Source organism: Sinohyriopsis cumingii, chromosome 6 (assembly GCF_028554795.1).
Source record: "Sinohyriopsis cumingii isolate HCF-2022 chromosome 6, ASM2855479v2, whole genome shotgun sequence".
Lineage (NCBI taxonomy): Eukaryota > Metazoa > Mollusca > Bivalvia > Unionida > Unionidae > Sinohyriopsis > Sinohyriopsis cumingii.
In genome coordinates this window covers 72,278,611-72,302,212 of record NC_142966.1, presented here as the reverse complement: position 1 = coordinate 72,302,212, position 23,602 = coordinate 72,278,611, and the positions used below count along the sequence as shown (strand labels likewise).

General features: G+C 36.0%; 1 protein-coding gene and 1 long non-coding RNA gene across 2 annotated transcripts in view; one reads left to right on the top strand and one right to left on the bottom strand.

Moving 5' to 3' along the window:
• Nucleotides 1–856: 856 nt before the first annotated feature.
• Nucleotides 857–15,668, top strand: LOC149797192 (uncharacterized). Its single transcript, XR_016421783.1, has 3 exons — nucleotides 857–4,421; nucleotides 4,953–5,018; nucleotides 14,670–15,668. It is a non-coding gene; the product is annotated as an uncharacterized LOC149797192 (long non-coding RNA).
• Nucleotides 15,669–17,499: 1,831 nt separating this feature from the next.
• Nucleotides 17,500–23,602, bottom strand: part of LOC149797191 (intraflagellar transport protein 88 homolog) — an 81,527-nt gene continuing 75,424 nt past the window's right edge. The window contains exon 25 of the mRNA XM_089961871.1: nucleotides 17,500–22,213. Within this exon, the coding sequence (XP_089817997.1) occupies nucleotides 22,089–22,213 (125 nt within the window). The 3' untranslated portion in view covers nucleotides 17,500–22,088. The remainder of the gene's footprint in view (nucleotides 22,214–23,602) is intronic.

The window sequence follows — 23,602 nt, the reverse complement described above, 5'->3', positions numbered from 1 at the left end:
TCGTGGGTCGGTGGTTCTTTCCGGGGTTTTCCCGGGTTCTTCCTCCACCATTAATACTGGCCGCCATGTATAGCCAATCGCGTGCTGAAAAATGGCGTTAAGCCCTACAACAACAACAACAACATATTGAATAAAAAGAATGTTGTCTTCAAATTGCATACAAAGAATGTTGTCTTCAAATTGCATACAAAGAATGTTGTCTTCAAATTGCATGCAAAGAATATGGGTATCAAATAGGGCACGACACCTTCCAACATGTACATACATCAAGAAATATGTTTGTAAAAAAGTAACATTAAAAAAAGTATTAATGACTGGCTCAATATTATAAATATTAAGGAAAATAATAATACAATTTGAGGGAAGATATACAAATTACACAGAAGGGTCGACTCTATCGAGAGAAAAACAAATTGTAAATTTGGTGCTTGTGGGAGAAGCAACCCTGCCGTAAAGGTTAGCTCTGTTTGGACGCTCACATGGCTAAAACGGTCATTTTTTTACCCAGAGTTCCATTTAATCAAAGTGTCGTATTTTGAGAAACGAAACAAAAACTACATAAAAGTCACCCGTATAAAGAGGACATATTTTTCAACCTCTCACAGGTGGCTGTAGAAGATAGGTTTGATTGTATAATGTACTGTTTTCCGAGATTAGTGTTTTTATTATTATACATTTTATTGCAGAGGCGGACAGAGTCATAGAACAACTTTATTCACTGACTACCGAAATGGAAATGAAGCAACCAAATAAAAGTAAAAGAAAGGGCTGAGAAAGAATGTATAACTGCTATTCAAAAGTGTCGAGATCTAATCCAGATGGGAGCAGTAAGGGGAAATTTGCTCTCGGTACGTATTTTCTAGGCTTTCCCATTTACTACATTAGTAAAGTTTGGACTGGTATCTGCCCTTGACTCCCGCCCTGTTTAACGTTTTCTCCTCTCGTACATCTTCCACGCTACTCTCGGCAATTTGTGCAAACTGGTAGGGATACCTGAAACCCGTGAAAGATTATTTGCCATGAAAATAGATCTATCAAAAGTTCCGAACGACTAAATTTCATTAAAAATATATGATGTTACCTTTCTCGAATTAACCATATCTCATCCATGTACTTTTTCAGATCACATTGTATTTAAACATTTATTGTTATTCTATTATCTCATACAATTCTTTTTTTTTTCTTCTTCATTTTCTCTATACGGTATGTGCTATGCTTTTCAGTCCACTTCTTTGCATTACTTTTATGAGCCTTCAACTTGGTCGACATCATACTGCGTCTCTTCCCGTTATTTAAACATCAGTTACTCAGGTACTACAATTTTGGTTTAAATATATCACTTATTCCCAAGTTTAATGTGACGTTATGGCGTGAATTCATCTTCATAAATGCCCTCGTGAAAGAATCATGGCCTGGCATATTTATTTGCAATCGGTTTTGTGACTCCACTGCTTCCAGAAGGGGCCGATGTATCTTCATTTGATGTTGTCATTTGTTCTTGGGCCCGTCCCATAAAATTAGCTTGCATATTTGTGTACAAAAGTAGATGAACTATTTAGATTATAGTGCCATTACAGCAAGTTCATAAGTTGTGAACATTTTGAACTTTCGTCCAAAACTGTAAATCTGAATAATAAATATCCATTTTGAGGTAGAGAAATGAAATTAGGTGGTATTAATTCATATTAATCTTTAAATTAACTCAACCGATTTTCAGTCCTTTACAGCATTGCTCAAATTTATTTGTTTTTAACCATTTTTAGCTGAGAGTTTTATTGTTGAAAATCTTGATCGCACGAAAAAGCAAAACCCCTTTCCGGTCGACACGTGATATGTGGATGTGTGCTTCTTTAGGTGGCCTAACTCATATGATTTTTATTCCTCTAAAAAGAATTACAAATGTCTGTTTACCTTTTGGAAGCCAGGAAGTAGGCGCTTTACAAATAGAAGTCTAGTCTATATTTGACTTCAGTTTTCTTTAGACAATCTCAATCACCTTATTCTATCTTTGAAATTTCCCTACGCAGCCCTTACCTTCTTTTCTTTGTCCTCCTTTTTTCAGCTCTCTGGTCTTTATGTCTTGGTGTTTGCCTGTTCAAAGGTAGACACCTTCTTTCAATGCTTGGAAGAAGTTTAATCTGCAATATGTCGACTATGCTTCTTTTCTCTCTAAAAAGACTAAGTAAGAATCTTTAAGCAACATAAAAATAATATTTTCTACGCTCATGTTGTATCTTACATTGCATTCCGTCTGGCTTACAAAATTAGCAACTTTTTCATATACTCTTGTAAATAATTCCAAACTTAATATTTCCATCAACTATCAGTAATTTGTTCTATGAAGACAACTCAAAATGCCACGCAGATATGTGTCTATATCGGTGTGTTTGAGTGTGTCTTTGTAGAGTGAGTCTCTTTTTTGACGGCACACTGTTGAGCAGGATTCTTGTCGAAATCCGAAATCGGTTGTGGAAGACTTGTGCCTTACCAGTAATCACAGGGGCCCGACATGGCCGTGATCGCGCCCGCTTAATATGCAAGAACAACGCGCTGAATGGAATACTGCCTTCTCATTGGCCAACTGATATTAAATTATAAATAAATGCAGGACGTCATCTTATTTTAACCAATGAGAGGACAGTATTCCGTTCAGCGGGGTTTAAATTGCTCATTAAGCGGGCGCGATCAGGGCCACGTGGAGCGGTAGCGTGGGAAAATGGTCTGGCATTCCTTAAAGGTATGATATTAAATCAAACTTTGGATGGATAGGGATACACGGTCGAATGTCCGAGCTAAATATGGGTACTAACTGTATTTCTCTTTGCAAAGCTTAGCTTGAAATTTATTCTTAAATAGGTCGCGCTTGCAAGGAGAGAAATGTCATCCCTTGTAGTTATTACATGTATGACTGCTAAATTGTAAGCCAACGATACGAGCCCTTGTGCCGGTGGTAAACAAGCCAGTAGTCCAGTTTCTCATTTATTCTCATCACTCACTCGGCAATCATGTTTGTATGTGTCGTTTGTGAGTCATACAAACTACTTAACGGCTATCCCAACAGATCATATGACATACTTTTCTGCTATGTCAAAGGTTGTTATCTACACAGGTATTGTCATAGAAAAGACATAGGGCTTATCGTATACTTTTTCATGTTCTTGTAAGAAATATTGTTTCACATCTGGATTCTCTTCTGCCAAACTAATGCCTTGGTTATGTGGGATGCATTTTATGTACTTTTTTAATTACTTATCACGTTCTTATTAGAGTTTATCCTATTACATTTGAATGCTATACTACCCACACGTGTGCAAAGCTTGTAATTTTACTTTAGAAAATATAAATATTTTGAAAAGAATTTTTATTTTCATAATTTGTATGTGAAATCTTTGCCGTAATGTGAGATCTATGCCGTAATTTCGCAGCTTGACTTCTTTTACTGATTACTGACCAAGACAATCGGCTTGAGTTGATTATTGGACACACTCTGCAACTATTTATGAGTGAATTCAAAATCAGACTTTAAACGTTGAACAAAGCTTATATTGGTCATTTATGAGCTGAATTTAGTTTATTTCTCTCCAAAATATTACAGACAAGCTTCGAATTTTCCTAAATCAGCCTCCTAGTTCATTCAGTGCGTAGTAAAATCGAGAGAATAACTATTTATTAACAGTTTACGTGACAGTAGTATTGGAGGCATTTTGGTTTCTTCTCAGTGACACTTATCCGACTGCGTATCAGGAAATTGTTGCAAAAGACATAGAGATGTTGACCTACATCAAGGTATGATTTTAACGCGATTTTAAGTAATTTAAGATGTCAGACAGGTTCTTGGTTAAAAGGAACTTAATAGCCCAAATTTCATCCGACCGGTAGATAAAAAATGGGTGATGAAGCATGATTGACTTGACAGGCATCACTTGGTTGTCATGCTAATATAATGATGTGTGAAAACCGTGTTCTAGTTATTCTAGCATTTTGTGTTCAGCAGTTTTAGAGTGACATTTGTCTTTAAATATCTAGGTTTTTTTTAACCAGAATTGAAGAGAAACAACAACATCTGACAGCGAAAAGCAATGAAACTCGACAGCAAGCTGCGTGCGAACGCGGCAAGATGCCATAAACAGATTCTAAATAATTAAAGACTCGAACATTGTTTTATTAAGACATCTATTTAATGACAACATCTCTAAATGAAAAAGAAGACAACATACTTTAGAATGATAAAAAAAGATTTTACATTGTCTATAATATAAGGAATTCTATCTCATTTCATGATAAATACATCCCTGATTGAGTTGTGCATTTGCTGCGGTTCAAACCTGATTTGACACTGCTGAACTATCCTCAGCCAGAGGTCAAGGACGAAAAGGTTGAGGTCCTAAAGGGCACAGCGCAGTAGCATCGACAACTGCCAGGTAGCATCTTTTATTGAAATGTATTAATGGAAATCAAGCTATGAAAATGCATCTAACCTACTCGTTGAATCCTAGGTATAAAATGTGTCAGATTTACCATGTATTTGCACGTATAAATCAGGTTCGTATGCTAACGACATAGACACTGATTGGCCGTCGCATCATGCGCCGGTATGTTAGGTTCTATATTATTTGTTCTGCTGATTCCCGTTTCAGACTTCTTAGAAGCAGACCTGTGTGTATGCAGTTTAATCAGATTTATTCGTGAGTAATTGCGAAAGTTATTTTGCGCACGAGTGGGACTTAAACAAGTTTAGTTAGCATTTAGATACTGTCATGTAGTCCATGCTTTTTTATGTCACCTTTACATTGCATTATGGATAATTGGCAATAAATGTTGAAATATTTTTCAATATATTTTGAATATAATTTAGATACAGAATTACGATGCAAATTATACGTCATCCATTTTGTAATTAAGAAGTAATTTTTGTTATTCTCAATATTTCTTGACTGTTATTTTTTTTCCAGATGTACACTAAGAGAAATGATGTGGGCAAGGACTTCACGTTTATCCAAAATTAAGCCTCCTCGACGGTGAGTATAAAGAGAAATTACACACACACATACACACACACACACACACACACACACACACACACACACACACACACACACACACACACACATATATATATATATATATATATATATATATATATATATATATATATATATATATATATATATATATATATATATATATATATATATATAGCTAATAAGACAGTGATAAATAGATAAATAAGCAATCAATCGAATGAACGACCAAGCGTTCGATTAGTCAAAGAAATATTAAATTGTACTTATTCCATTTGTAATAATCTACTATGTAGTTCATTAAATATGGCTTCAGAACTTGTCATAAGAAGCGCATTCAACACGGAGCAATGTTAAAGCAGTCTCCGCTCTTTATTTCACCTTTACAGAGCAGCAAGTCAGCACAATACAGGCTTTATGTCGCCTATTGAAACGAATTTCTATAACTGTAAATAGAAGGAGTTGCGCATGGAAAATCTAGAAATATAAAGTACATCAAAAATAGACAAGAGAAACATTAAGTACTTAAAGGTAAATAATATATTTTAGAGAAATTGTCTCAAGCTATGGGCGAGAATTCTCAATGATCATTGATCACCCGTGGCGTCCTGTGCAGAAATTTCATAATTTCTCATGAATATGTATAAAACTTGCTTGACCAATCAGCATATGTCTTAATCGTCATTGTGGGCCTACACGACCGTTCAAGCTGTTTGTATGAGCCAATCACAGTTTCTCTTCTTAGCAAATTTTTTGATCGGTAAAACTTTCGTTCCCTGTCGGAGATTGTTGCATTATGTTTGTGCCGTGTTTTGGGGTGTGCGTACTCATGAAAAACGAGGAAAACTCTTTACAGACAGCAACGGATGACAATAGAGCAAAGCCCGTAGCTGGTGACTATGCTGTTTTACTGATATCACAATTTTTCAGTTTGTTTTTGTTTAATGAAATATCAGCAAGGGTATATAAAACAGGTGACCTTGAAATATCTAGTTTAGTTCGATCGTATACAGATATAAAGGTTACACATAATAATTTATCTTTCCAAACCGTATCTCTCTCTTCATTAAAAAAAAAAACAGCAAACAACCGAATCTTGTTTTCACTGCATATTCGGACGGATTACCATATATATATAAAAGTCAATAATGCCTGTGTATAACTTCCTTGGGTAATAATAATATAATGGTAGTCCTTCAAATCCGAAGAGGATGGTTTCTGTGCAATTATGTGGGTACATGCTTAGTCGATGGCAGATGGAAACATTGGAAATCCTTTGAAGGTACAGGGACAAACGATAACCTGTGACGATGCTCCCAGGCTGCCTCCATGTGATTCCAGTGTTCATTTTCAAGTCCAGTTGACTCCTTGCGGATGAAGGCACATAAGCGGGTTCGGTCCTGTGCCGTACTTTTAAGCGATGGTTTGAGACCGTACCACTTTAGGGTGTCTTTGTAACGCTTACGTGCTCGGCCTTGGCTTCGTCGGTCATGTTCCCCAAAGAGTATCTGTTTCGGCAAGCGGGTGACATCATTCAGATGACATGGTCTGACCAGTGAAATTTGGCCTTGAAACGCAATGTCTCGATGGATGTTGTCTTGGCTTTGTCCACGAATTCGAGGTTGTAACCTTATCCTGCCATCAGATCCCAAGGATAGAGTGGAGAGCCCGCATATGGAATTTCTCGAGCTGCTTGATGTGTCTGCAATATACAGTCCAAGTCTCACGGCCGTATAGCAGGAAGTGAGGACTTCGGCATTATACAACTTAATTTTGGTGGATATGCTAACATTGTGATGGTCGAATAATATAATGCGAAACCTCCCGAGTGACTGATATACTTTACTGATCCTTGCAGAGATCTCCTTATCAAGCGAACCATCACTGGAGATGACATTGCCTAGGTATTTGAAGCTGTTCAAAATTTTCATTTGAGTGGCGTCATGAGTAATGACTGGCTGTGGTGCTCTGGTGTTTGGGGTTGGCTACAAAAGACTTTTCAGTCTTGTCAAGGCTAATTGTGAGACCAAAGCTTGGAGGCTTCGGGAAAGTTACTGAGCATTGTCTGCAAGTCACATGTCTTGTGTGCCATGAGGGTACAGTCATCAGCAAACAGAGCAGTGAGTCGTCGCATGTCGAAGGATGAACCGTCGAGTCGGTATCTGATATACGCTCCCTCTTGGAGATCCTGTATGGCGTGGTTGAGGGTGCAGATAAATAAGTTGAAGAGGACCGGCTCTAGGACACAGACCTGTTTTACCCCGATGGAGATCCCGAAGGGTTTAGATTGGTAGCCGTTTGAGAGGACCTGTCCCTTCATGACATCATGGAATATGGGAATGATATGGACGAATTTGTGTGGGCAGCCATACCTCGCTAGTACAGACCAGAGGGTCTCTTTGTTGACCGTATCGAAGACCTATGAGAGGTTGATGAAGACGGAGTATAGGTCCAAGTTTTGCTCAATGCATTTCTCATCGACCTGCCTAACAGTGAAGATCATGTCACCGTAATGTGTCTTGGAGGGAAGCTGCACTGGGTTTCAGGTACGTTAGCTTCTAACACAGTTGGTTCAAGATGAGTCGGACAAGGATCTTGCCAGAGTTGGACAGGAGGAGGATGCACCTGTAGTTGACATAATCAGCTTTACTACGTTTGTTCTTAAACAGGGAAACGATAAAAGCACCACGACAGTCTTCTGGCACCGTTTATTGTTCACAGTTGCCTTGGAGTATATCACTGAAAACTTCGATTGCACCGAGTCCTGCTGATGTATAAACATGCACTGGCATTCCATCCTTCTTGGAGTCCTGTCAGAGTTCAAAGGTGGGTGACCTTCTTGATTTTTCAGCAGAAGTGATAGATTGATTTTCTCCCAGACTGCCTGTTGAAGGAGCTGTTCGAGCGTAGCGGGATTGACAGAGGATGGCATGTTTACCAGTCCTCTGAAGAGCTCAACCATGCGATTTCGCAGCTATTCTTGGTCTTTGATCAATATCGATCTATATTATTAGATCAAACGGGTGAATTATGTTCTTGAAAGGCAGTAGTCAGTTTTCAATGAATTGAATAACTGTTTAGCGTTGTGAGTATCGATGTAATGCTGTCCTTCCTGAGCTTTCGTATACTCTTCTTTCATTATTCTAAGCCTGTCCACTGAGGCGTTTGAACTTGTCTGCATTGAAGGTAGAAATCGGGTCGTTTTGAGATTCCAAATATGCTTTGTTCTTATCCTCGATGAACTAAGTAATATGCTCGTTGTTTTCATCACACCAGTCCTGATGCACGCATGTCTTCGGTTCCAGAATGGCCTTTGCTGTGTCTGTGACGATGTTGTTAAATCATCACCACTTTGAAGAGCTGGCATAAGCCATTGGTGCTTTGGCCATGGCATTCTTGTCGAGTGCTTTCTGGAATCGGTTTTGATGGTACTCATGTTTCAGTCTCGCTATGTTAAATGGTGCTCTTACATTCGTCGAACGCTTACGCAGAGAATTGATCTGACCAGCACTTTCCATAACGCGCGTGATTCTTATGTCCTGCAGGCCTTCTGACAATGATGTAGTCTACCAGATGCCACTGTTTGGACCTTGGATGCAATCCGGTTATTTTATAATTGTCAGTTTGCAGGAATACAGTGCTGGTGATCCACAGCATGTGCTCATCACAATCGCTTAGGAGAAGCAAACCATTGCTGTTTAGCTTTTCCACCTCTTTTAGGCCAAGAACTCCCTTCCAGTCGCTGTTAGCTTTCCTAACTCGGGCGCTGAAGTCGCCAAGGATAATCAGTTTGTCACTGATGGGGGTAGACTTAATAATCTGGTCTAAGTCCTCATAGAACCGTTCCTTTGCTTCCTCCGGTCTGAAGAGTGTAGGATCATATGCACTTATTATGGCCAAATGGAATGGTGGGGATATCAGACTAGTTCTTATGGCAAGTTCTCATCTGTACCATCTTACCTCGGTTGCAGCTTTTTCCCTTTCAGAAAAAGCCGATCTTCTCCATCTTTCTTCAGGATGCCCTCACCTGCGAGCCTTGTTTCATTTATTGCATCAATGTCAGCAGCGATAGCAAGCCAGGTCCTTTGAGATGAGGTCTGCACTTCTCTCCGGTCTTGCGGTGTTGTAGTCATTTTAGCAATTCTGGGATAATACACCTACCGTGGTAAGCTGGCCAGATACTGTAAGCAAAGCAGTTACACCTTTACTAGCCCCCTTCCTCCTGTAAGAGTAGGCAGTAATATTCTAAAGAGCATGCCCAGTCACCCTAGATACTGCCGAACTCAATCGCTGCCCTGAGTACGAAGAAGAGCGACTACCGGTCCAGCAATTGCCTGCGTGCAGGATTGTGACTACGACTCCCAGTGGTCATCTACACCAATCGTTTTATCACGCATCATCTCCGCAGGGCTTGAGGAAGGAAAGAAACAAAGAAAGATTGCAAAGAAAATTTGTACCTGGAACGATTTTACAGAGGAAAAGTCATTGCACGGGGGCAGCTCCACTCTCTTGGCCTCAGAATCCTGTGTCCAATGGTACGATAAAGAGCCACGCCTGGAGATCCCCTTGGCTGAAGTAGATAACAACGATGCCTAGTCGTGTCACGCGCTCTCCACAAAACTTTGCAGAGTAGCCTTTCCAACCGGTGAATCTTCCTGGTGATCTCATCCGTTGAGTCTGCCGTAACCGTCTTAGCATGCAAGTCCCTAACTCACCGAGGGTTTAATACCCACCGGCTATTCTCACCTGATTTAACCCGCCTGTGGAAGCGGTGTGCTGGGGTTGTGTCCTCTGTCGCATGCATAAACCTGCTTGGAGTCACAGGTGAGAAATGGGCGTAAGATGGGACCAAAGAAGGCGAACTATTTGCATAAAAAATATATGTACTAACAAGTTTCCTTAATAATTCAAAGTAATACACCACCCCAAAATAATTAAGGAAAATTCTTTTATGGACATTGTGAAATTTGAACTTGGTTCGTCTGCTTGTGAGGCGGACATATTTATCAAGGGGGTTCTAAAATTAGCTCAGATTTCTTACTCATAGTGTTATCGATATCGAACTATGGGTCAGTGAAAAAATGTTACTGGTATTCCACTCTAGTGAATTATCGAAATGATTTCTCTTGGAAAACCCAGTAAATCACCATCACTATTAATTTCGTTTTATTTGTAGCAACATTGGTTTTGACAATTGCTGTATCATGAAAATCATTTTTCAGTCATCTTTTGTCTTGGAATTATGATGGAATTAATGTATTCTTATGGTAGATAGACCCACTCGGAAAATAAATATATTGCATTAAGTTGAAATAGAAACCACAAAGAGAATAAGAGCCTGAACTAGATCCTAAAATTTGCGATCAGTCAAGCAACCCCTGTAAAACATGACGTTGAATATATACGTCATCCTCCTCCGTCATTACGTTATACGTCACTTGCATTTATACGTCATCCTCCGTCGTTATGTTATACTTCACTTGCATCTACGCAGCAATACCATGCAGATGTATTTTTCACACACAGTGCAAATTTTCAAAAAACTGAGGAGACAAAAGAAGAATTATGTCTTTAATTGTTGGTGATAATATTTTAGAAAAGAGCTGCCTTGGACTGACGTACGTTTGATGAGAATTTGTTTTCTCCATTAAGTCGAAATTTATCGCTTTTGTCAATCGTCTCGAATCCACTATTTCTAAGGAAGATTTACAGATCAATGTCATGGCATTTTGAGTCGATTACCATCAAAGTTCGTTAATGTTACTGGAAAAAAAAATACAGCTTGGATATAGACATTGGATTTTTTTAAAAAACTTTGTCTTAAAAAAATAAAGATAACTAATTGCCATTCTGGATTATATTGGAAAGTTTTAAGCAATGAATATTATTTAATTCCACCTAAAGTTGAGGTACACTACATACAATACAAATATTTATTATAGTACCATGATAAGTACAAAAATTCGTACTATAGTCCCATGATGGTACAAAAAACGTACCAGAGTTCCGTGTCAGTGAGAGATACAACAAAAGTACAATAATCCCATGGCAGGTACAAAAATTCGTACTACAGTCCCATGATCGGTACAAAATAGGTACTATACTCCCATGATAGGTACAAAAATAAGTAATATATTCCCGTGACAGGTTAAAAAAAATACGTCCCACGGTAAGTATATAAATACGTGTCATATGATAGCTACGAAAAGAAGTAATATTGCCCAATTGTAGGTGCAAAAATATGTCATAGTTCCAGGATATGCACAAAATATGCTATGATCATTACAAAATATGCTATGATCATCACAAAATATGCTATGATCATCACAAAATATGCGATGATTATCACAGTTCAAAGCAAGCACTTTGGATTGATAATGAACTTCCCATGCCGTCTTATTGACCGTTTGATATTATCATTGATAATAATTATTATGTGTATCTCTCTATCTCTCTTAACACCTTTCCTTTGGTCGCCATTACCCTTGGTTTCAGAATATACAAAAAATATAGAATATAAAATATAAAAGAGAATATAATATACTTATATAGAATATAAAATACGATATATTCATTTAAGATCAAATGATTATGCCATATTTACAATTTCAACAATCGGGGACGCTTTTTTTTTCTTTAAGTTTTATCTCTTGTATGTACATTGTTTGGTAGAATGGTTCAGTAATTGTTTCTGTAGATGTAAATTTGCTTCAATTTTCTTTTTCTCCTCAACATACAACACAATATCTTATCACACTCAATTTATTAAGGATAAAATCTTTAAATGAAAAATCGACCAAAACGATCATAAATGAGTTAAAGAATCGACTTGATTGTATTAATTTAGTTACATTATCTAGGCTTTGATAAAGTCACATAACGAGGTAGGAAGAAGAAATAATAATATAGGAGAGGGAGGAACCATATGTACTTGCTTATAAGTCTAGTGGAAAGGTACCATATTTACTCACATTTGAACCAAACTGCAAACAACAAAGACCCTAATCTGCCATATCATAATGCATCTGCAGATCAGGACCTATGTTGTTTGTCCTCCTGATTAATCCTAACACACAACATAGACAATGGCAGATCTGGGTCTGTGCAGTTTACAGTTGGACTCATCTTATAAGCGAGTATTCTGGATATTGTTGTCTTGGTGGTATTACCAAGGTTAAATTGCATTTCAGTCAAATGTCAAGTGAACAAATATTTATGGCCAAATTTTAATATTTTCATAATAAATTGATATGAATTTCTGAAATGATTGTAAAGCTGTAAAGCAAAAATATGTCAAATGTTATAGTATATTCCTGTAACAGCATTTTACTTAATAAAGAATACTGTAGAAATTTAGGTTATTATATATTTGTAAATTGTCTGATATATTTCTAAAAACATCCATATCCCTTTGGATGCTTGCCCTGAATGGAGATACAGTACATGGTAATTTAATTATTAATATTCATACACTTTTCTAAACATGCAACACTAAATGTACATTGGGTAAAGTATGAAATCCAACCTAACTGGCTTACTACTGAAATCAAAGATGCCATGAAAACCTGAGACCAATTCAAGGTTTGGGAAACCATGGAAAACATATAAAGTATGACCAGAACAAGCTTAAAAATAACCTCATTATCAATCAATGCTTGAAAATGAAAAGAGCAACTCAAATTCCATTTGGAAAGTTTTTGATGAACTCATTTGGGGGAACACACAAAAAATCAGACCAATAAAATTCACTCACTTCTGGTAAATAACACCACTGACATTGATGACTCTAACATTGCAAATGTTTTCAATAATTTTTTGTTGTCATTAAAATTAGCATAAAATGAAAGGAAGAAGTGACAGAATATAACTATGATGAATTAATAAAGTCCTGCACCAGTAAAATCCTCTGGGAGGTATGTTTCTCTATCCCACCAGTAAAAATACCCTAGGAGGTATGTTTCTTTATCCCACCAGTAAAATCCTCTGGGAGGTATGTTTCTCTATCCCACCAGTAAAATCCTCTGGGAGGTATGTTTCTCTATCCCACCAGTTTTAAAGAACTTTATTAAAAGATGTCTCACTAAACCTGATATTTACCAGGAAAGCTTGAGGACTTGATTAGATTGGTCCATGACTCATGAAAACACATGCCTCAGCTATTTCAGATAGCATAGCATTCATTATCAATTTAAGTACTGTAACCTCATCTGTCCCCAATTATGGAAAATGCATTAGTAATGTCTATTCAAATCAGGTTCTAAGGAAGATGCAGATAACTACCGGCCAATTTGAATGCTATCAAACTTGTTAAAATCAACTGAAAAACATGTCCATGACTCATCCATTTTATATTTCACCAAACACTCACTATTACATCATAACTAACCAGGCTTAAGACATTGCCTTGATCTCCCTAACTGATAAATGGTTTCAAGCACTTGATCAAGGTAGAATAATAGGATCTGCATTTGTAGCTTTCAGGAAAGCTTTTTACATGGTGGATCATGAAATCCTTTTGAGCAAGCTGAAAATTTACCAGTGTGATGCCCAACTAAATGATTTACTTCATACGTAATAGAGAGAACACAACATACATGTTTATACAAATTATATTCTGTCTGAATTGGGTGCAATTAGATATGGAGTCACACAAGAATCAATTCTAGATCTATTACTGTTTACATTATTTAGTTATGTATATTTAATTTGTATTATTTGTTGGCTTTTCCAAATAATTATGTTATATAAATTTGTATTTTGTACTTGAGCTTGTCCAAAGTCAAGTTCTCTGTGTACGTAACTAGGGACATTAATTTTGTAAACAACATAATACAGTTAATATTTCTGAGTATAGATTAAATATCAAGATCTTTATCAATGGAGATAAATGTGTTTATGTTAATCTGAGTCTAGGACATTTGAATTTCCCCATGGAAAAACCTGGTGCACCTGATATTTGCCATGTTCATTATCATAATTTTAGTAATAGACCTTATCCTGTTGACAACTTAGAATGTTCCAGAAATGAACTTTTGACTCTAATCCTGATTCTATTTTTGTGTCTTAGCTTTTTATATGATGTTTACTTGAGAAATTACTCATTCTTGCCTTAACATCTTGAAGCAGAATCAGTCTTATTGGTGTGCTTAGATTTTTATTTGGGTTGATTTATTTATTCAATTCATTCACTGGAAATACAGAAGTTCTCATCAATAATATTCTTGTATTGGAACATTAATTGGGAATTATAGTGAATTCAGACAAGAACATTTTTGGATTATATGATTGTGATATAACAAAAGACTATTTGCACATCATCAAACTTCAGGCCTTTGGCACATTACCACATACAAGACTACAGGTACATTAAAACATCAAATATTGGAACTTATTTGGAATACCACTGGAATTTGGTTGGAACCTATACATTTAGACTTGTGACAAACTAATAGGACTATTTAAGATTTAATTCACAATATTGTAAGTTCTTTTTAAATCTTAACTTTTTAGTCTAGGGAAATAAATTATTTGTTTAATTTTACAAAACTTGTTGGTTTTCACTCGTTTCTGATACTTAGTTTAAGACCATAGAGTCAAAACATGGTAATGACCTACCAATTTTATTAAGGGACTCAATTTCTTCTACAGATCTCTATGCAGACAACAGAACATTATCAGACATCCTAAACAAAAAGTGTGAACTGGAAATTTATTTTCAAGCTGCCCTAAAAAACTGGACAAATGATGTACAGGCATGGTAGTTAATACTGGTAAAACTAAAGTACTGTGTATCCCAACATGGCAAAAAGAACAAATTTTAACAGTGATGAACTATATCTATATGGAAGGATATAAATCTGCAAATGGTCTGTCATGATAGAATACATGGTGTTTTTGTAGATAATCTATGATAGAGCACTGTGTTTTTGTAGATAATAATGTCATGACAGTATTGTTTTGTTTGTGGATAATAATCTATGATGGGCTGAACAAATAATATATATCAGTAAAAAAGGTAATTCAAGTTTATGGCTTCCCACAGGATAATACATTTTCTCCCAGAAAGGCACAGGAAACTGTATTATAACATTTACATACAACCCTGTTTTGATTTCTATCATACAATGTGGGCTAATTCCAATGATAAAAACATCAAAGCTAGCACATCTTCAAAAAAGAGCATCTGGGCCAATATCAATCCAAACTGAAAAGAGGGCAAGCTTAGCTGATAAACTAAAAATAGTCAAGGCTGAATCCAGATGAGTTAAGCTAAGGTAATGTACATAATCTAATAACAGTGTTCTTGTTTATTTGCAGTCACTATTCCAGTATAGGCTACTTCCCACCTGTGATCCATGTCTATCTAGGTGTAAAATTCTCTAACCAATAAAGGAAACATTCAAACATTTCTAACAGAACTTGGGAACTTTGCTCTGGAATCATATTCCAGTTGAGATTAGAAATGCTCACTCTATTTTCTTTTTCCAACTCAATATATCCAGTGGCCTCAGAGATGTAGTTAAAACAGTGAAAACATACATTTGTCTCCGTGCATAATTAAATATATCACCCATCTATTTGTCACTTATTGCATATATATCGACTATTTGGTTTCATATGCATGAATGAGTGTCCAGGAGAGAGAAAGGAAAGAATGTAAACATTGTTGTACATGTATGCTATGTACATGTATGCATATGTGTATAGGTATGCATCTGTATATAAATGTTCCTTTGTTAGATTAGTTCATCACCTGTGTTAATCTCTTTAAATAAAATATTATTATTATATTAGTTACTATTATTACATCCAATTTATTTGCCACAGATCCATCTCTGATGATTTCTGATACAAAACTTCACAATATTATATTCAATGTATGGGACAAAGGCCAATTTTGTTCTGAATCAAATGCTATTATTATTATCAAAAAAGTTTCTTACTGAAATATTTGCTCCAGTGAAAATATGCAACCAAGTACATGTTCAATCTTGCATATGAACATTTTCCAGTTCAGCAAAATAATAGGATTAATTTTCCAACCAAGGCCTTTTAATTGCTATTTTTTGAGAAGATTTTCAAACTTGACTTAAAACACTAAACTCCAAGAGAAGATCTGTCAGTCAATGGATCTCTTAGTCTTGTTCAACAAGAATTCCTGAACTACAAGATGCTGGTCTTGTTTAAATATTTCAAATGCAATACATGTAGCCGTGGAAAATGTCACTAACATTTAGCTGCTGCATAGGTTCTGACAGTGGTCTAGTGTTGGATTCTTGACCAAAAGTGTGTGGGTTTAATTCTTAATATCTGACCAGCTTGGGTTGACTATCATGGTATGTTCTTCTGCAAGGCACCTTATTCTGCTTGCCTTAGGTTGATAAAGCCTTCAATGTATTGATGTTCCATAAAACAACGAACCAAACTTGTATCCCCTGCCATTTCATGATGAGCAAGGGTTTCCTCCAGTCCATCAGTCACTTCATTTTCCCTCTATAACTAAATATACTTGTATATCAAAAGAAGGCATGTCATGTATCACATACTGGGTCCTATTTACAAGGTCAAGGTCACAATGTTTTATATTTTCCATCACTTTCTCTTCCCATTGATAACTATGAGCTCTTTGTGAAACAGATAAAACCTGGTAGTTTATACATCATCACTTGGTGTTACTTTCCACACTTAGGTCCTGTCTGTGTAGACACGATCATGTCAATATTTATCATTTTCTATCACACTTTGTTTCTGCTCAGTAATTTAAGACCTGTTTAAGTTAAACAGATGAAATTCAGTAACCTAGAAGGGGCGTTGAGTGGCCGAGTGGTCTAAAGTGCTCTCCGTTACGGATCACTGTCATCTCACCTCTGTCTGCATGGGTTCGAGTCTAGGATTCGACCAATGTAGGTATGTGAGAAAGCCTGCCAGTAGCTTCTCGTGGGTCAGCGGTTCTTCCTGGGTTTTTTCCCGGTTTCTTCCTCCATCGTTAATACTGGCCGCCATACATAGCCTATTGTGTGCTGAAAAATGGCATTAAACCCCACAACAACAACAACAGTAACCTAGAAAAATCATTAGAAGACATGTTCGATACAATGTTTGGGGGTCCCATCTATAAGGTCATGGGTGAAAAATATTTCCATTTTTTCCATCACACTTTTCTTTCCTGTTGGCTCTATGGAACTTAGTATACCTATATAATGCACCCAGAAGATGTGCCACATCATATTTGGGATACTGGCTTCATGGTACATATCAAAGCCAAATTCACTTAACTTTTAACCACTTTCTGCTCTATTACATGTATGTCCTTTGATGCAAAGCCATGACGCTTGGCTACTCTCCATGTCTACTCAGTAATTTAACAGTGCTTTCCATTTTATGGTTTTAAGACCACATTATTATGCAGGGGAGAATTTATTAAAAATGTTTGTTTGAAAGTGTGGGGGTGGAGAGGTGAAAGAATAAACTTCCATCACAGTGTATAAATAGTTTAATTTCTTTTAATATCTACAGTCAAGTTGGCAAATAGTTTACAATATATTATCACTGTACACAATAAGACAACACATGTATCTAATTCATATACAAAATATTTGTTTTCAAAAAGAAATAAAAAAAAACAATTTCCAAACTGTTAAGTGCAATGACATACTTTATACAAGATAAATAACAGATCTGATTCAAGATAAATTGATTTCTTAAAGACTAAATGGAATGTACCTTCTAAAACATACATCCTACAAGAACATAAGACACATTTATGCAACAGAGCTGTTTTGTTTTTAAACAGTGAAATATAGTGATTTATCTTAAGAAAGAGTTAACTGTGCATGTGTTGAGAGATTTAACAATATCACAAAGTTGCTTAAAATTAACAATTAGACCCTGATTTAAGTGCTAATTACAAGGACACCAAGGAAACAATAAATGCAGTGCTCCAGCTAGAAACTGTTCAACAGAAGTTGAGCATGTTATATGATAATGGTGCTTTTTATAAAATTGTAGTGATCTGATGAGAGACTGAGGGGAGGTTTAGAACAGCAAAGAGTGAAAATTCCAGTTTCAGCTAGCTGGAGTACTGAATGTAACCTGACATAGTCAAACATAAAACAAGATGTCCTCTTACATACAAGTATGAAATCTGATCTTTTTTTAGCATAATTATCATTTCTGCAATTCATGAATACCAACTGAAGAAACTAAGTTTAATGTGAAAAGACTGCAAAGCTAATCGACAAATATTTTTATTCAGACATAAGAGTTTGGTATTTGTCAATACTTAAGATGATCAGTACTGTTTGATGACGAAGACAAATCGAGATGTTGATGTCGTACTTGTTGGAACATATACTCATGTCCAGCTTGATGGCTGTACAAGGTACAGGGTCAAAGAAACTCACCTCAACATCAAAGATGAACACTGATCACTCAAGTGTAAAAGTAGGTCATTGTGATACAATTACCATATCAGGGTAATGCTCCTAAGGATGCACAGACACATCCAATATCATAACTGTACAAGCAAATATCAGAGATAATCACTTAAACAAGATATGTGTAAAAGATCATTGGAACATGAATACTGGGTCACTGTCAACTACTTTAGGTACGGCGATCTAGTACTCCTCAGTATCCATGCAGAGATAATGTTCCATGCTGACTGAACAAGCAGCAGTGTCCACGAAACTGACCTAATCACCTAAGTATACATGGTAAATGAAGCATGAAAAGAAGGTCAAAGTGAACTACTTTTAGCATGTTGGTGTGCTTCACCTCAGGCTGCATGTACAAAACAACTTTCATGACAACAGAGGCAATAGCTCAGATACCAACTTAAACACACAGGTGTAAATATGCTGATGCTGACAACAAAGTGTACAGCATAAGCTTTTCTCCACTGAGAGCTAACAAAAATCGAGAATATAGAGAAATATTGTAATCATATCACTTTTTTATGCTCAAGAAAAGTGTACAGTTCACCATTCTGAATGGTAATGGAGTTAACATTTCAAAAAGGAGTAAAGTGATTCTTTTCTTACAAAGTCACCCCTCCTGCACTGAAAGCTGGCCTTGTAAAATGGATTGCCTCTCTCTGTGTGAAAATTGTAAAAATATAATATTGTGGTATTGGGCAAGGTGGCCTCTGACCAGAGCATAGCCTATCTAGAGAGGAGGCTCTAAAGAGGGGGGTTACCGTGCACAGTGCTCTAAAAATATTTGCTATTCTGAATAGTGCGTGGAATGCTAAAAAAATGTATATTTTTGTTCACAGCTCTTGAATTTGTGCAAAAGGATATAACATATTCTATAAATTCATATAACACCAGAATCGGATTAGCATACAATCAGAATGGGGCCAGTCAAACTAAGATTAAAGTATAGTCTGAAAGAAAAACATTCTACTCTTTATACCACACAAAAACGTAATAAATATGACAATAACGGGAAAAATGGCAACATGAGCCATTTCTATCAAACGTGTCATCAATTTCTTTCATCATTTCAGATTTCTTGCTGAATAGATTAGCCTCAGAAATTCAGTGTGCCATGTAAACAAGATCAGATAGGAACCAAAAGGGACTGCAGTAAAAAAAATCTAACATTAATAAACTACATTTTAACAAGTTCCTATAGGAAACAACTGCTCTGAGACAAGAGTTCATGCTCCAAATTCAATGGATATCCATGATGTAGAGATGTTTTTAATAAGTTAGGTGACCTATCCCATTGAACACATTTGATGTGGTTCTAGCTTTTGAATCTCACACACAATATCAACAAAATGATAAATTATGCAAATTTCCATCTGCCATGTTTTAGTTTTAAGTTCTAAACTTGTAAACCACTCAATATCTAGCCACAACAATTTTTGTCCCAACACTCAGTGTATACATAAGGTACATGAGAAAAAAATGGATACAAATTTCTCATGCATATGAGCTCCAATTATAAAGAAATGTCACAAAATGATGGATGAGTAGTGTTGCTTATTTTCATCTCCTATTTAAAGGGAAGAACAGAACAATGCAGTTTACCAGAAGGAATTTGTTTTGAAAGCAAAGACTTACACCCCCTGCCCGGATGACAATTTACATTTTCAAATGAACCATGTTACAAGATGAACAGGATTACATTTAGCTGGAAGTGATATACAGAAGGTCCCTAATTTGCAAACTCAAAGGGCAGTATTTGTGACTAAAAGTGTAATTCATTGTGAGACAAACATATTTCTTGCATCACTGGATCATACCTAAGCTGGTATCTGCTGCAGGTCACTAACTGATATTTAGTAAGAATATGTTCGCTTGTGTACAAGAGCTTGGAAACCATTTGTGATAGCAAATTATGTTATCTTTTGATGTTGATAACAATGTCAATAAAGCAAAACTAGTTACAACGAAACATGTCTTCAAAGGACACACAAGGGACCACTTATATTTATCCTTTATGGGCAGGTGTTGCTTATATAGAGGTTTTGCAAGATTACAGATAATAGGATCCAGAAGCATTGTACATTAGGAGCAAGCAACTTTAATAGAGAAGTGTATGTGAGAAAAAATTTCATTGTGATTAGGTAAGAAAATTGAGATATCTTTCTTAAATACCAAGTAGGTCACTGTCACCAACCATAATTCATAAACCCCAACCTAAAACAGAATGTCATCCTGCAACTGTGAAAATTGTCTTTCTTAAATACCAAGTAGGTCACTGTCACCAACCATTATTCATAAACCCTAACTTAAAACATAATGTCATCATGCAACTGTGAAAATTGTCTTAAGGCCATGAAAACATAATCAGGTTCTGAAACTTATCTGCATATAAAATTTAAAAAGTTTTGTTAAACCATATATATATCTTACTTTCAGGTGTATGTACTTCACTTGCTGACAAGCTGATTCCTTTACTAAACACAAACCATCTCATGTGACTTTAAAAATAAGGTAACCAAAACCTAATAAAGTCTTCATACTTACTCAAGGCATCCAAGCAGGACTGGTATGGTTCAAGTTTATTTTATATATCCTACTTACAAGGACAGTGTGAGCCCTCACCTCTTCTCCCCAACTGCCAAAACAAAAATAAAATGTCTGTGACCCTGAAAGTTGGTCTATGGTCATCAAAGGGTAAAGATATAATGAACATACCAAAAACATCTGCATATTGATAATCTGGTCTAATTCCAACAAACAATATTGGAGATATCTTCTGACAAGCTAATGTCCTTTATTTGACAGAATATACTGCCCTGTGACCATGTAAATGTCATAATCTTGCTGACAAGCTTATGTCCTTCATTTGACACAATATACTGCCCTGTGACGATATAAATATCATAATCTTGCTGACAAGCTTATGTCCTTCATTTGACACAATATACTGCCCTGTGACCATACAAATGTCATAATCAGAGCATAATCAGGTTTTGGGATTCACTCAACTTCAAGGCATCTAAATATAAAATTTAGTTTGGTTTGGCTCAAACATTTTTAATACATTTTGCTTACAGGACAAACATAGCATATGGACATAAAGCACAGAACCAAAATGTGCCCATCCATTGGAGTGGGTGTAAGGGAAAAGGAGACATGATAAAGCCTGCTAAAAAAAAATTGTCAAGGGCACATAATGTACACCCTGTACTTCTGTTCATAATGTGGGCAGGAATTCATGTCCCATGAACATATTTCTTCTATTTTTGTGCATGGTTTTATTGCAATGTCTGCTTTGTGATTTGCCTAGTTCAAATAGTGAAAAAGGCAGTTAATCCAAGACTCAAATAGTCCCTTGATGGTCACTTTAAATTTCTGCATTTTCAGCAGCACCCACGTCATACTTCCAAAAACATGTACACCGTGATAGAACACCATGTTATGATGGATACTGTGTCAAATGGAACAATCTGAATTACTCTGAAGTAATTCATCTTTGCAAGGCCTACATTTCTGAAAATTTATTACAACATTTTTCCTCTTCACTGGATATTGAGAAAAATGTTGCACTTTTTGAATTCACAAAAATATTATCACAGAAATAGCAACAAAGAGCAGGAAGCAGATTCATCTATTCAGGTAAAAGATCATCTCCAAGTTCCTCATCGGCAAAATCATCCTCCACATCTTTACGCCTAGCTGCTGCTGTCTTTGGTCTCTCTATCTGAGGCCCAAGTGGGTCTGAGTAGGAAGCATCTGTAACATATATGCATGGTAGTTTAGACATATTTCTATTTTTCACATCATTTATCTTCCTTTTATCATATGATTTAAACTAGTTCAGTTAGTACAATTTACTGAAGTTATATTCCACACTGTAACATCATACTTTGCAATGTCATCCGACATCACACAGTTGTCCAAGACAATTGAGATTTGAAATTAACTAAAGTCAATTTACAATAAGCCAATATAAAACTAATGCCTGAAACAATACACCCTTGTCATGTTACTGATCCATATAACAATGCACACCCCACAATATATATTGATATCCTTCTTAACTTTAATATGTGACACTATGCAATATATGTATTTAACACATAAATAGAGGATCTCAAATGGGTAACAATTTAATACTTAATTTATGAAACGAGTTGAATCATGTCCTGCTTTTGCGAGCCTTGGTGAGCAAAAGCTGGACATTATTCAATGAGTTTCATAAATTTATTATTAAATTATTACCCATCTGAGATTCTTTTTATCACATAGTTTTTATTTCAGTGGAAATTATTTAGATAGAAAGAAGAATAAATAATTTCGTTCATTCTGACAAACAGTGCACTTTTCATTTGTTGTGCATAAAATATAGTCCCAAACAAAGTTGATCTAGTAAAAGTAGATTGCAAATTTTTAGAAACTATAAATCAAAGAAAAAGCTTCCATCCAAATAAACTGAACATTTCATAACGACAAAATCATTTTTCAAAACAGAATGATTAATGCTATGTGACGCCACATTGATACAGTAAACAGTAGGCCTAGAGTATGTTTACCCTAAAATGTCACTCGCAGAACTAAACGTTACATTGTTGCGATTTTTATGTGAAATAGGTCTACTGGATGCAGAAATTCCCACATTTACTGCAATGCATTTGTGACCAGATATTTACAGTATTTGACTGGAACAATAGACTGTACAGAAGATGTAAACAAATTTCTTTTCGAGTCAGATTTGCATCCCATATATACTGCATAAAGATGCTGTGGTTGGAATAAAGTTCTGTCAGTTAGGAGACCTATTTATGTTCTAATTCTTCTGTGAACAGAGGTGAGTTTATTTACTTCTGTTAACATTTAAACCATGCTTGTATATTCTGTGGATTCTATATCTATGTCACGGATATACCGCTCCCCCACCCCACCCTGCCATCAAATAAGCAATACCCTTAGTTTTACTTCTTATTGTTGTTCTTGTCTTGTAGTTTTACGCCATTTTCTCATTATGATATTGTTATACATGACATAACAAACCCCTGTAGGAGTAACATATCCATATTCAGACAGCCGAGGTAATTTTTTCTCAATTTCCTTTCGCAAGTCGAGTTAAAAAATGGCCACCAAAGATGTTCATTAAAAACCAAA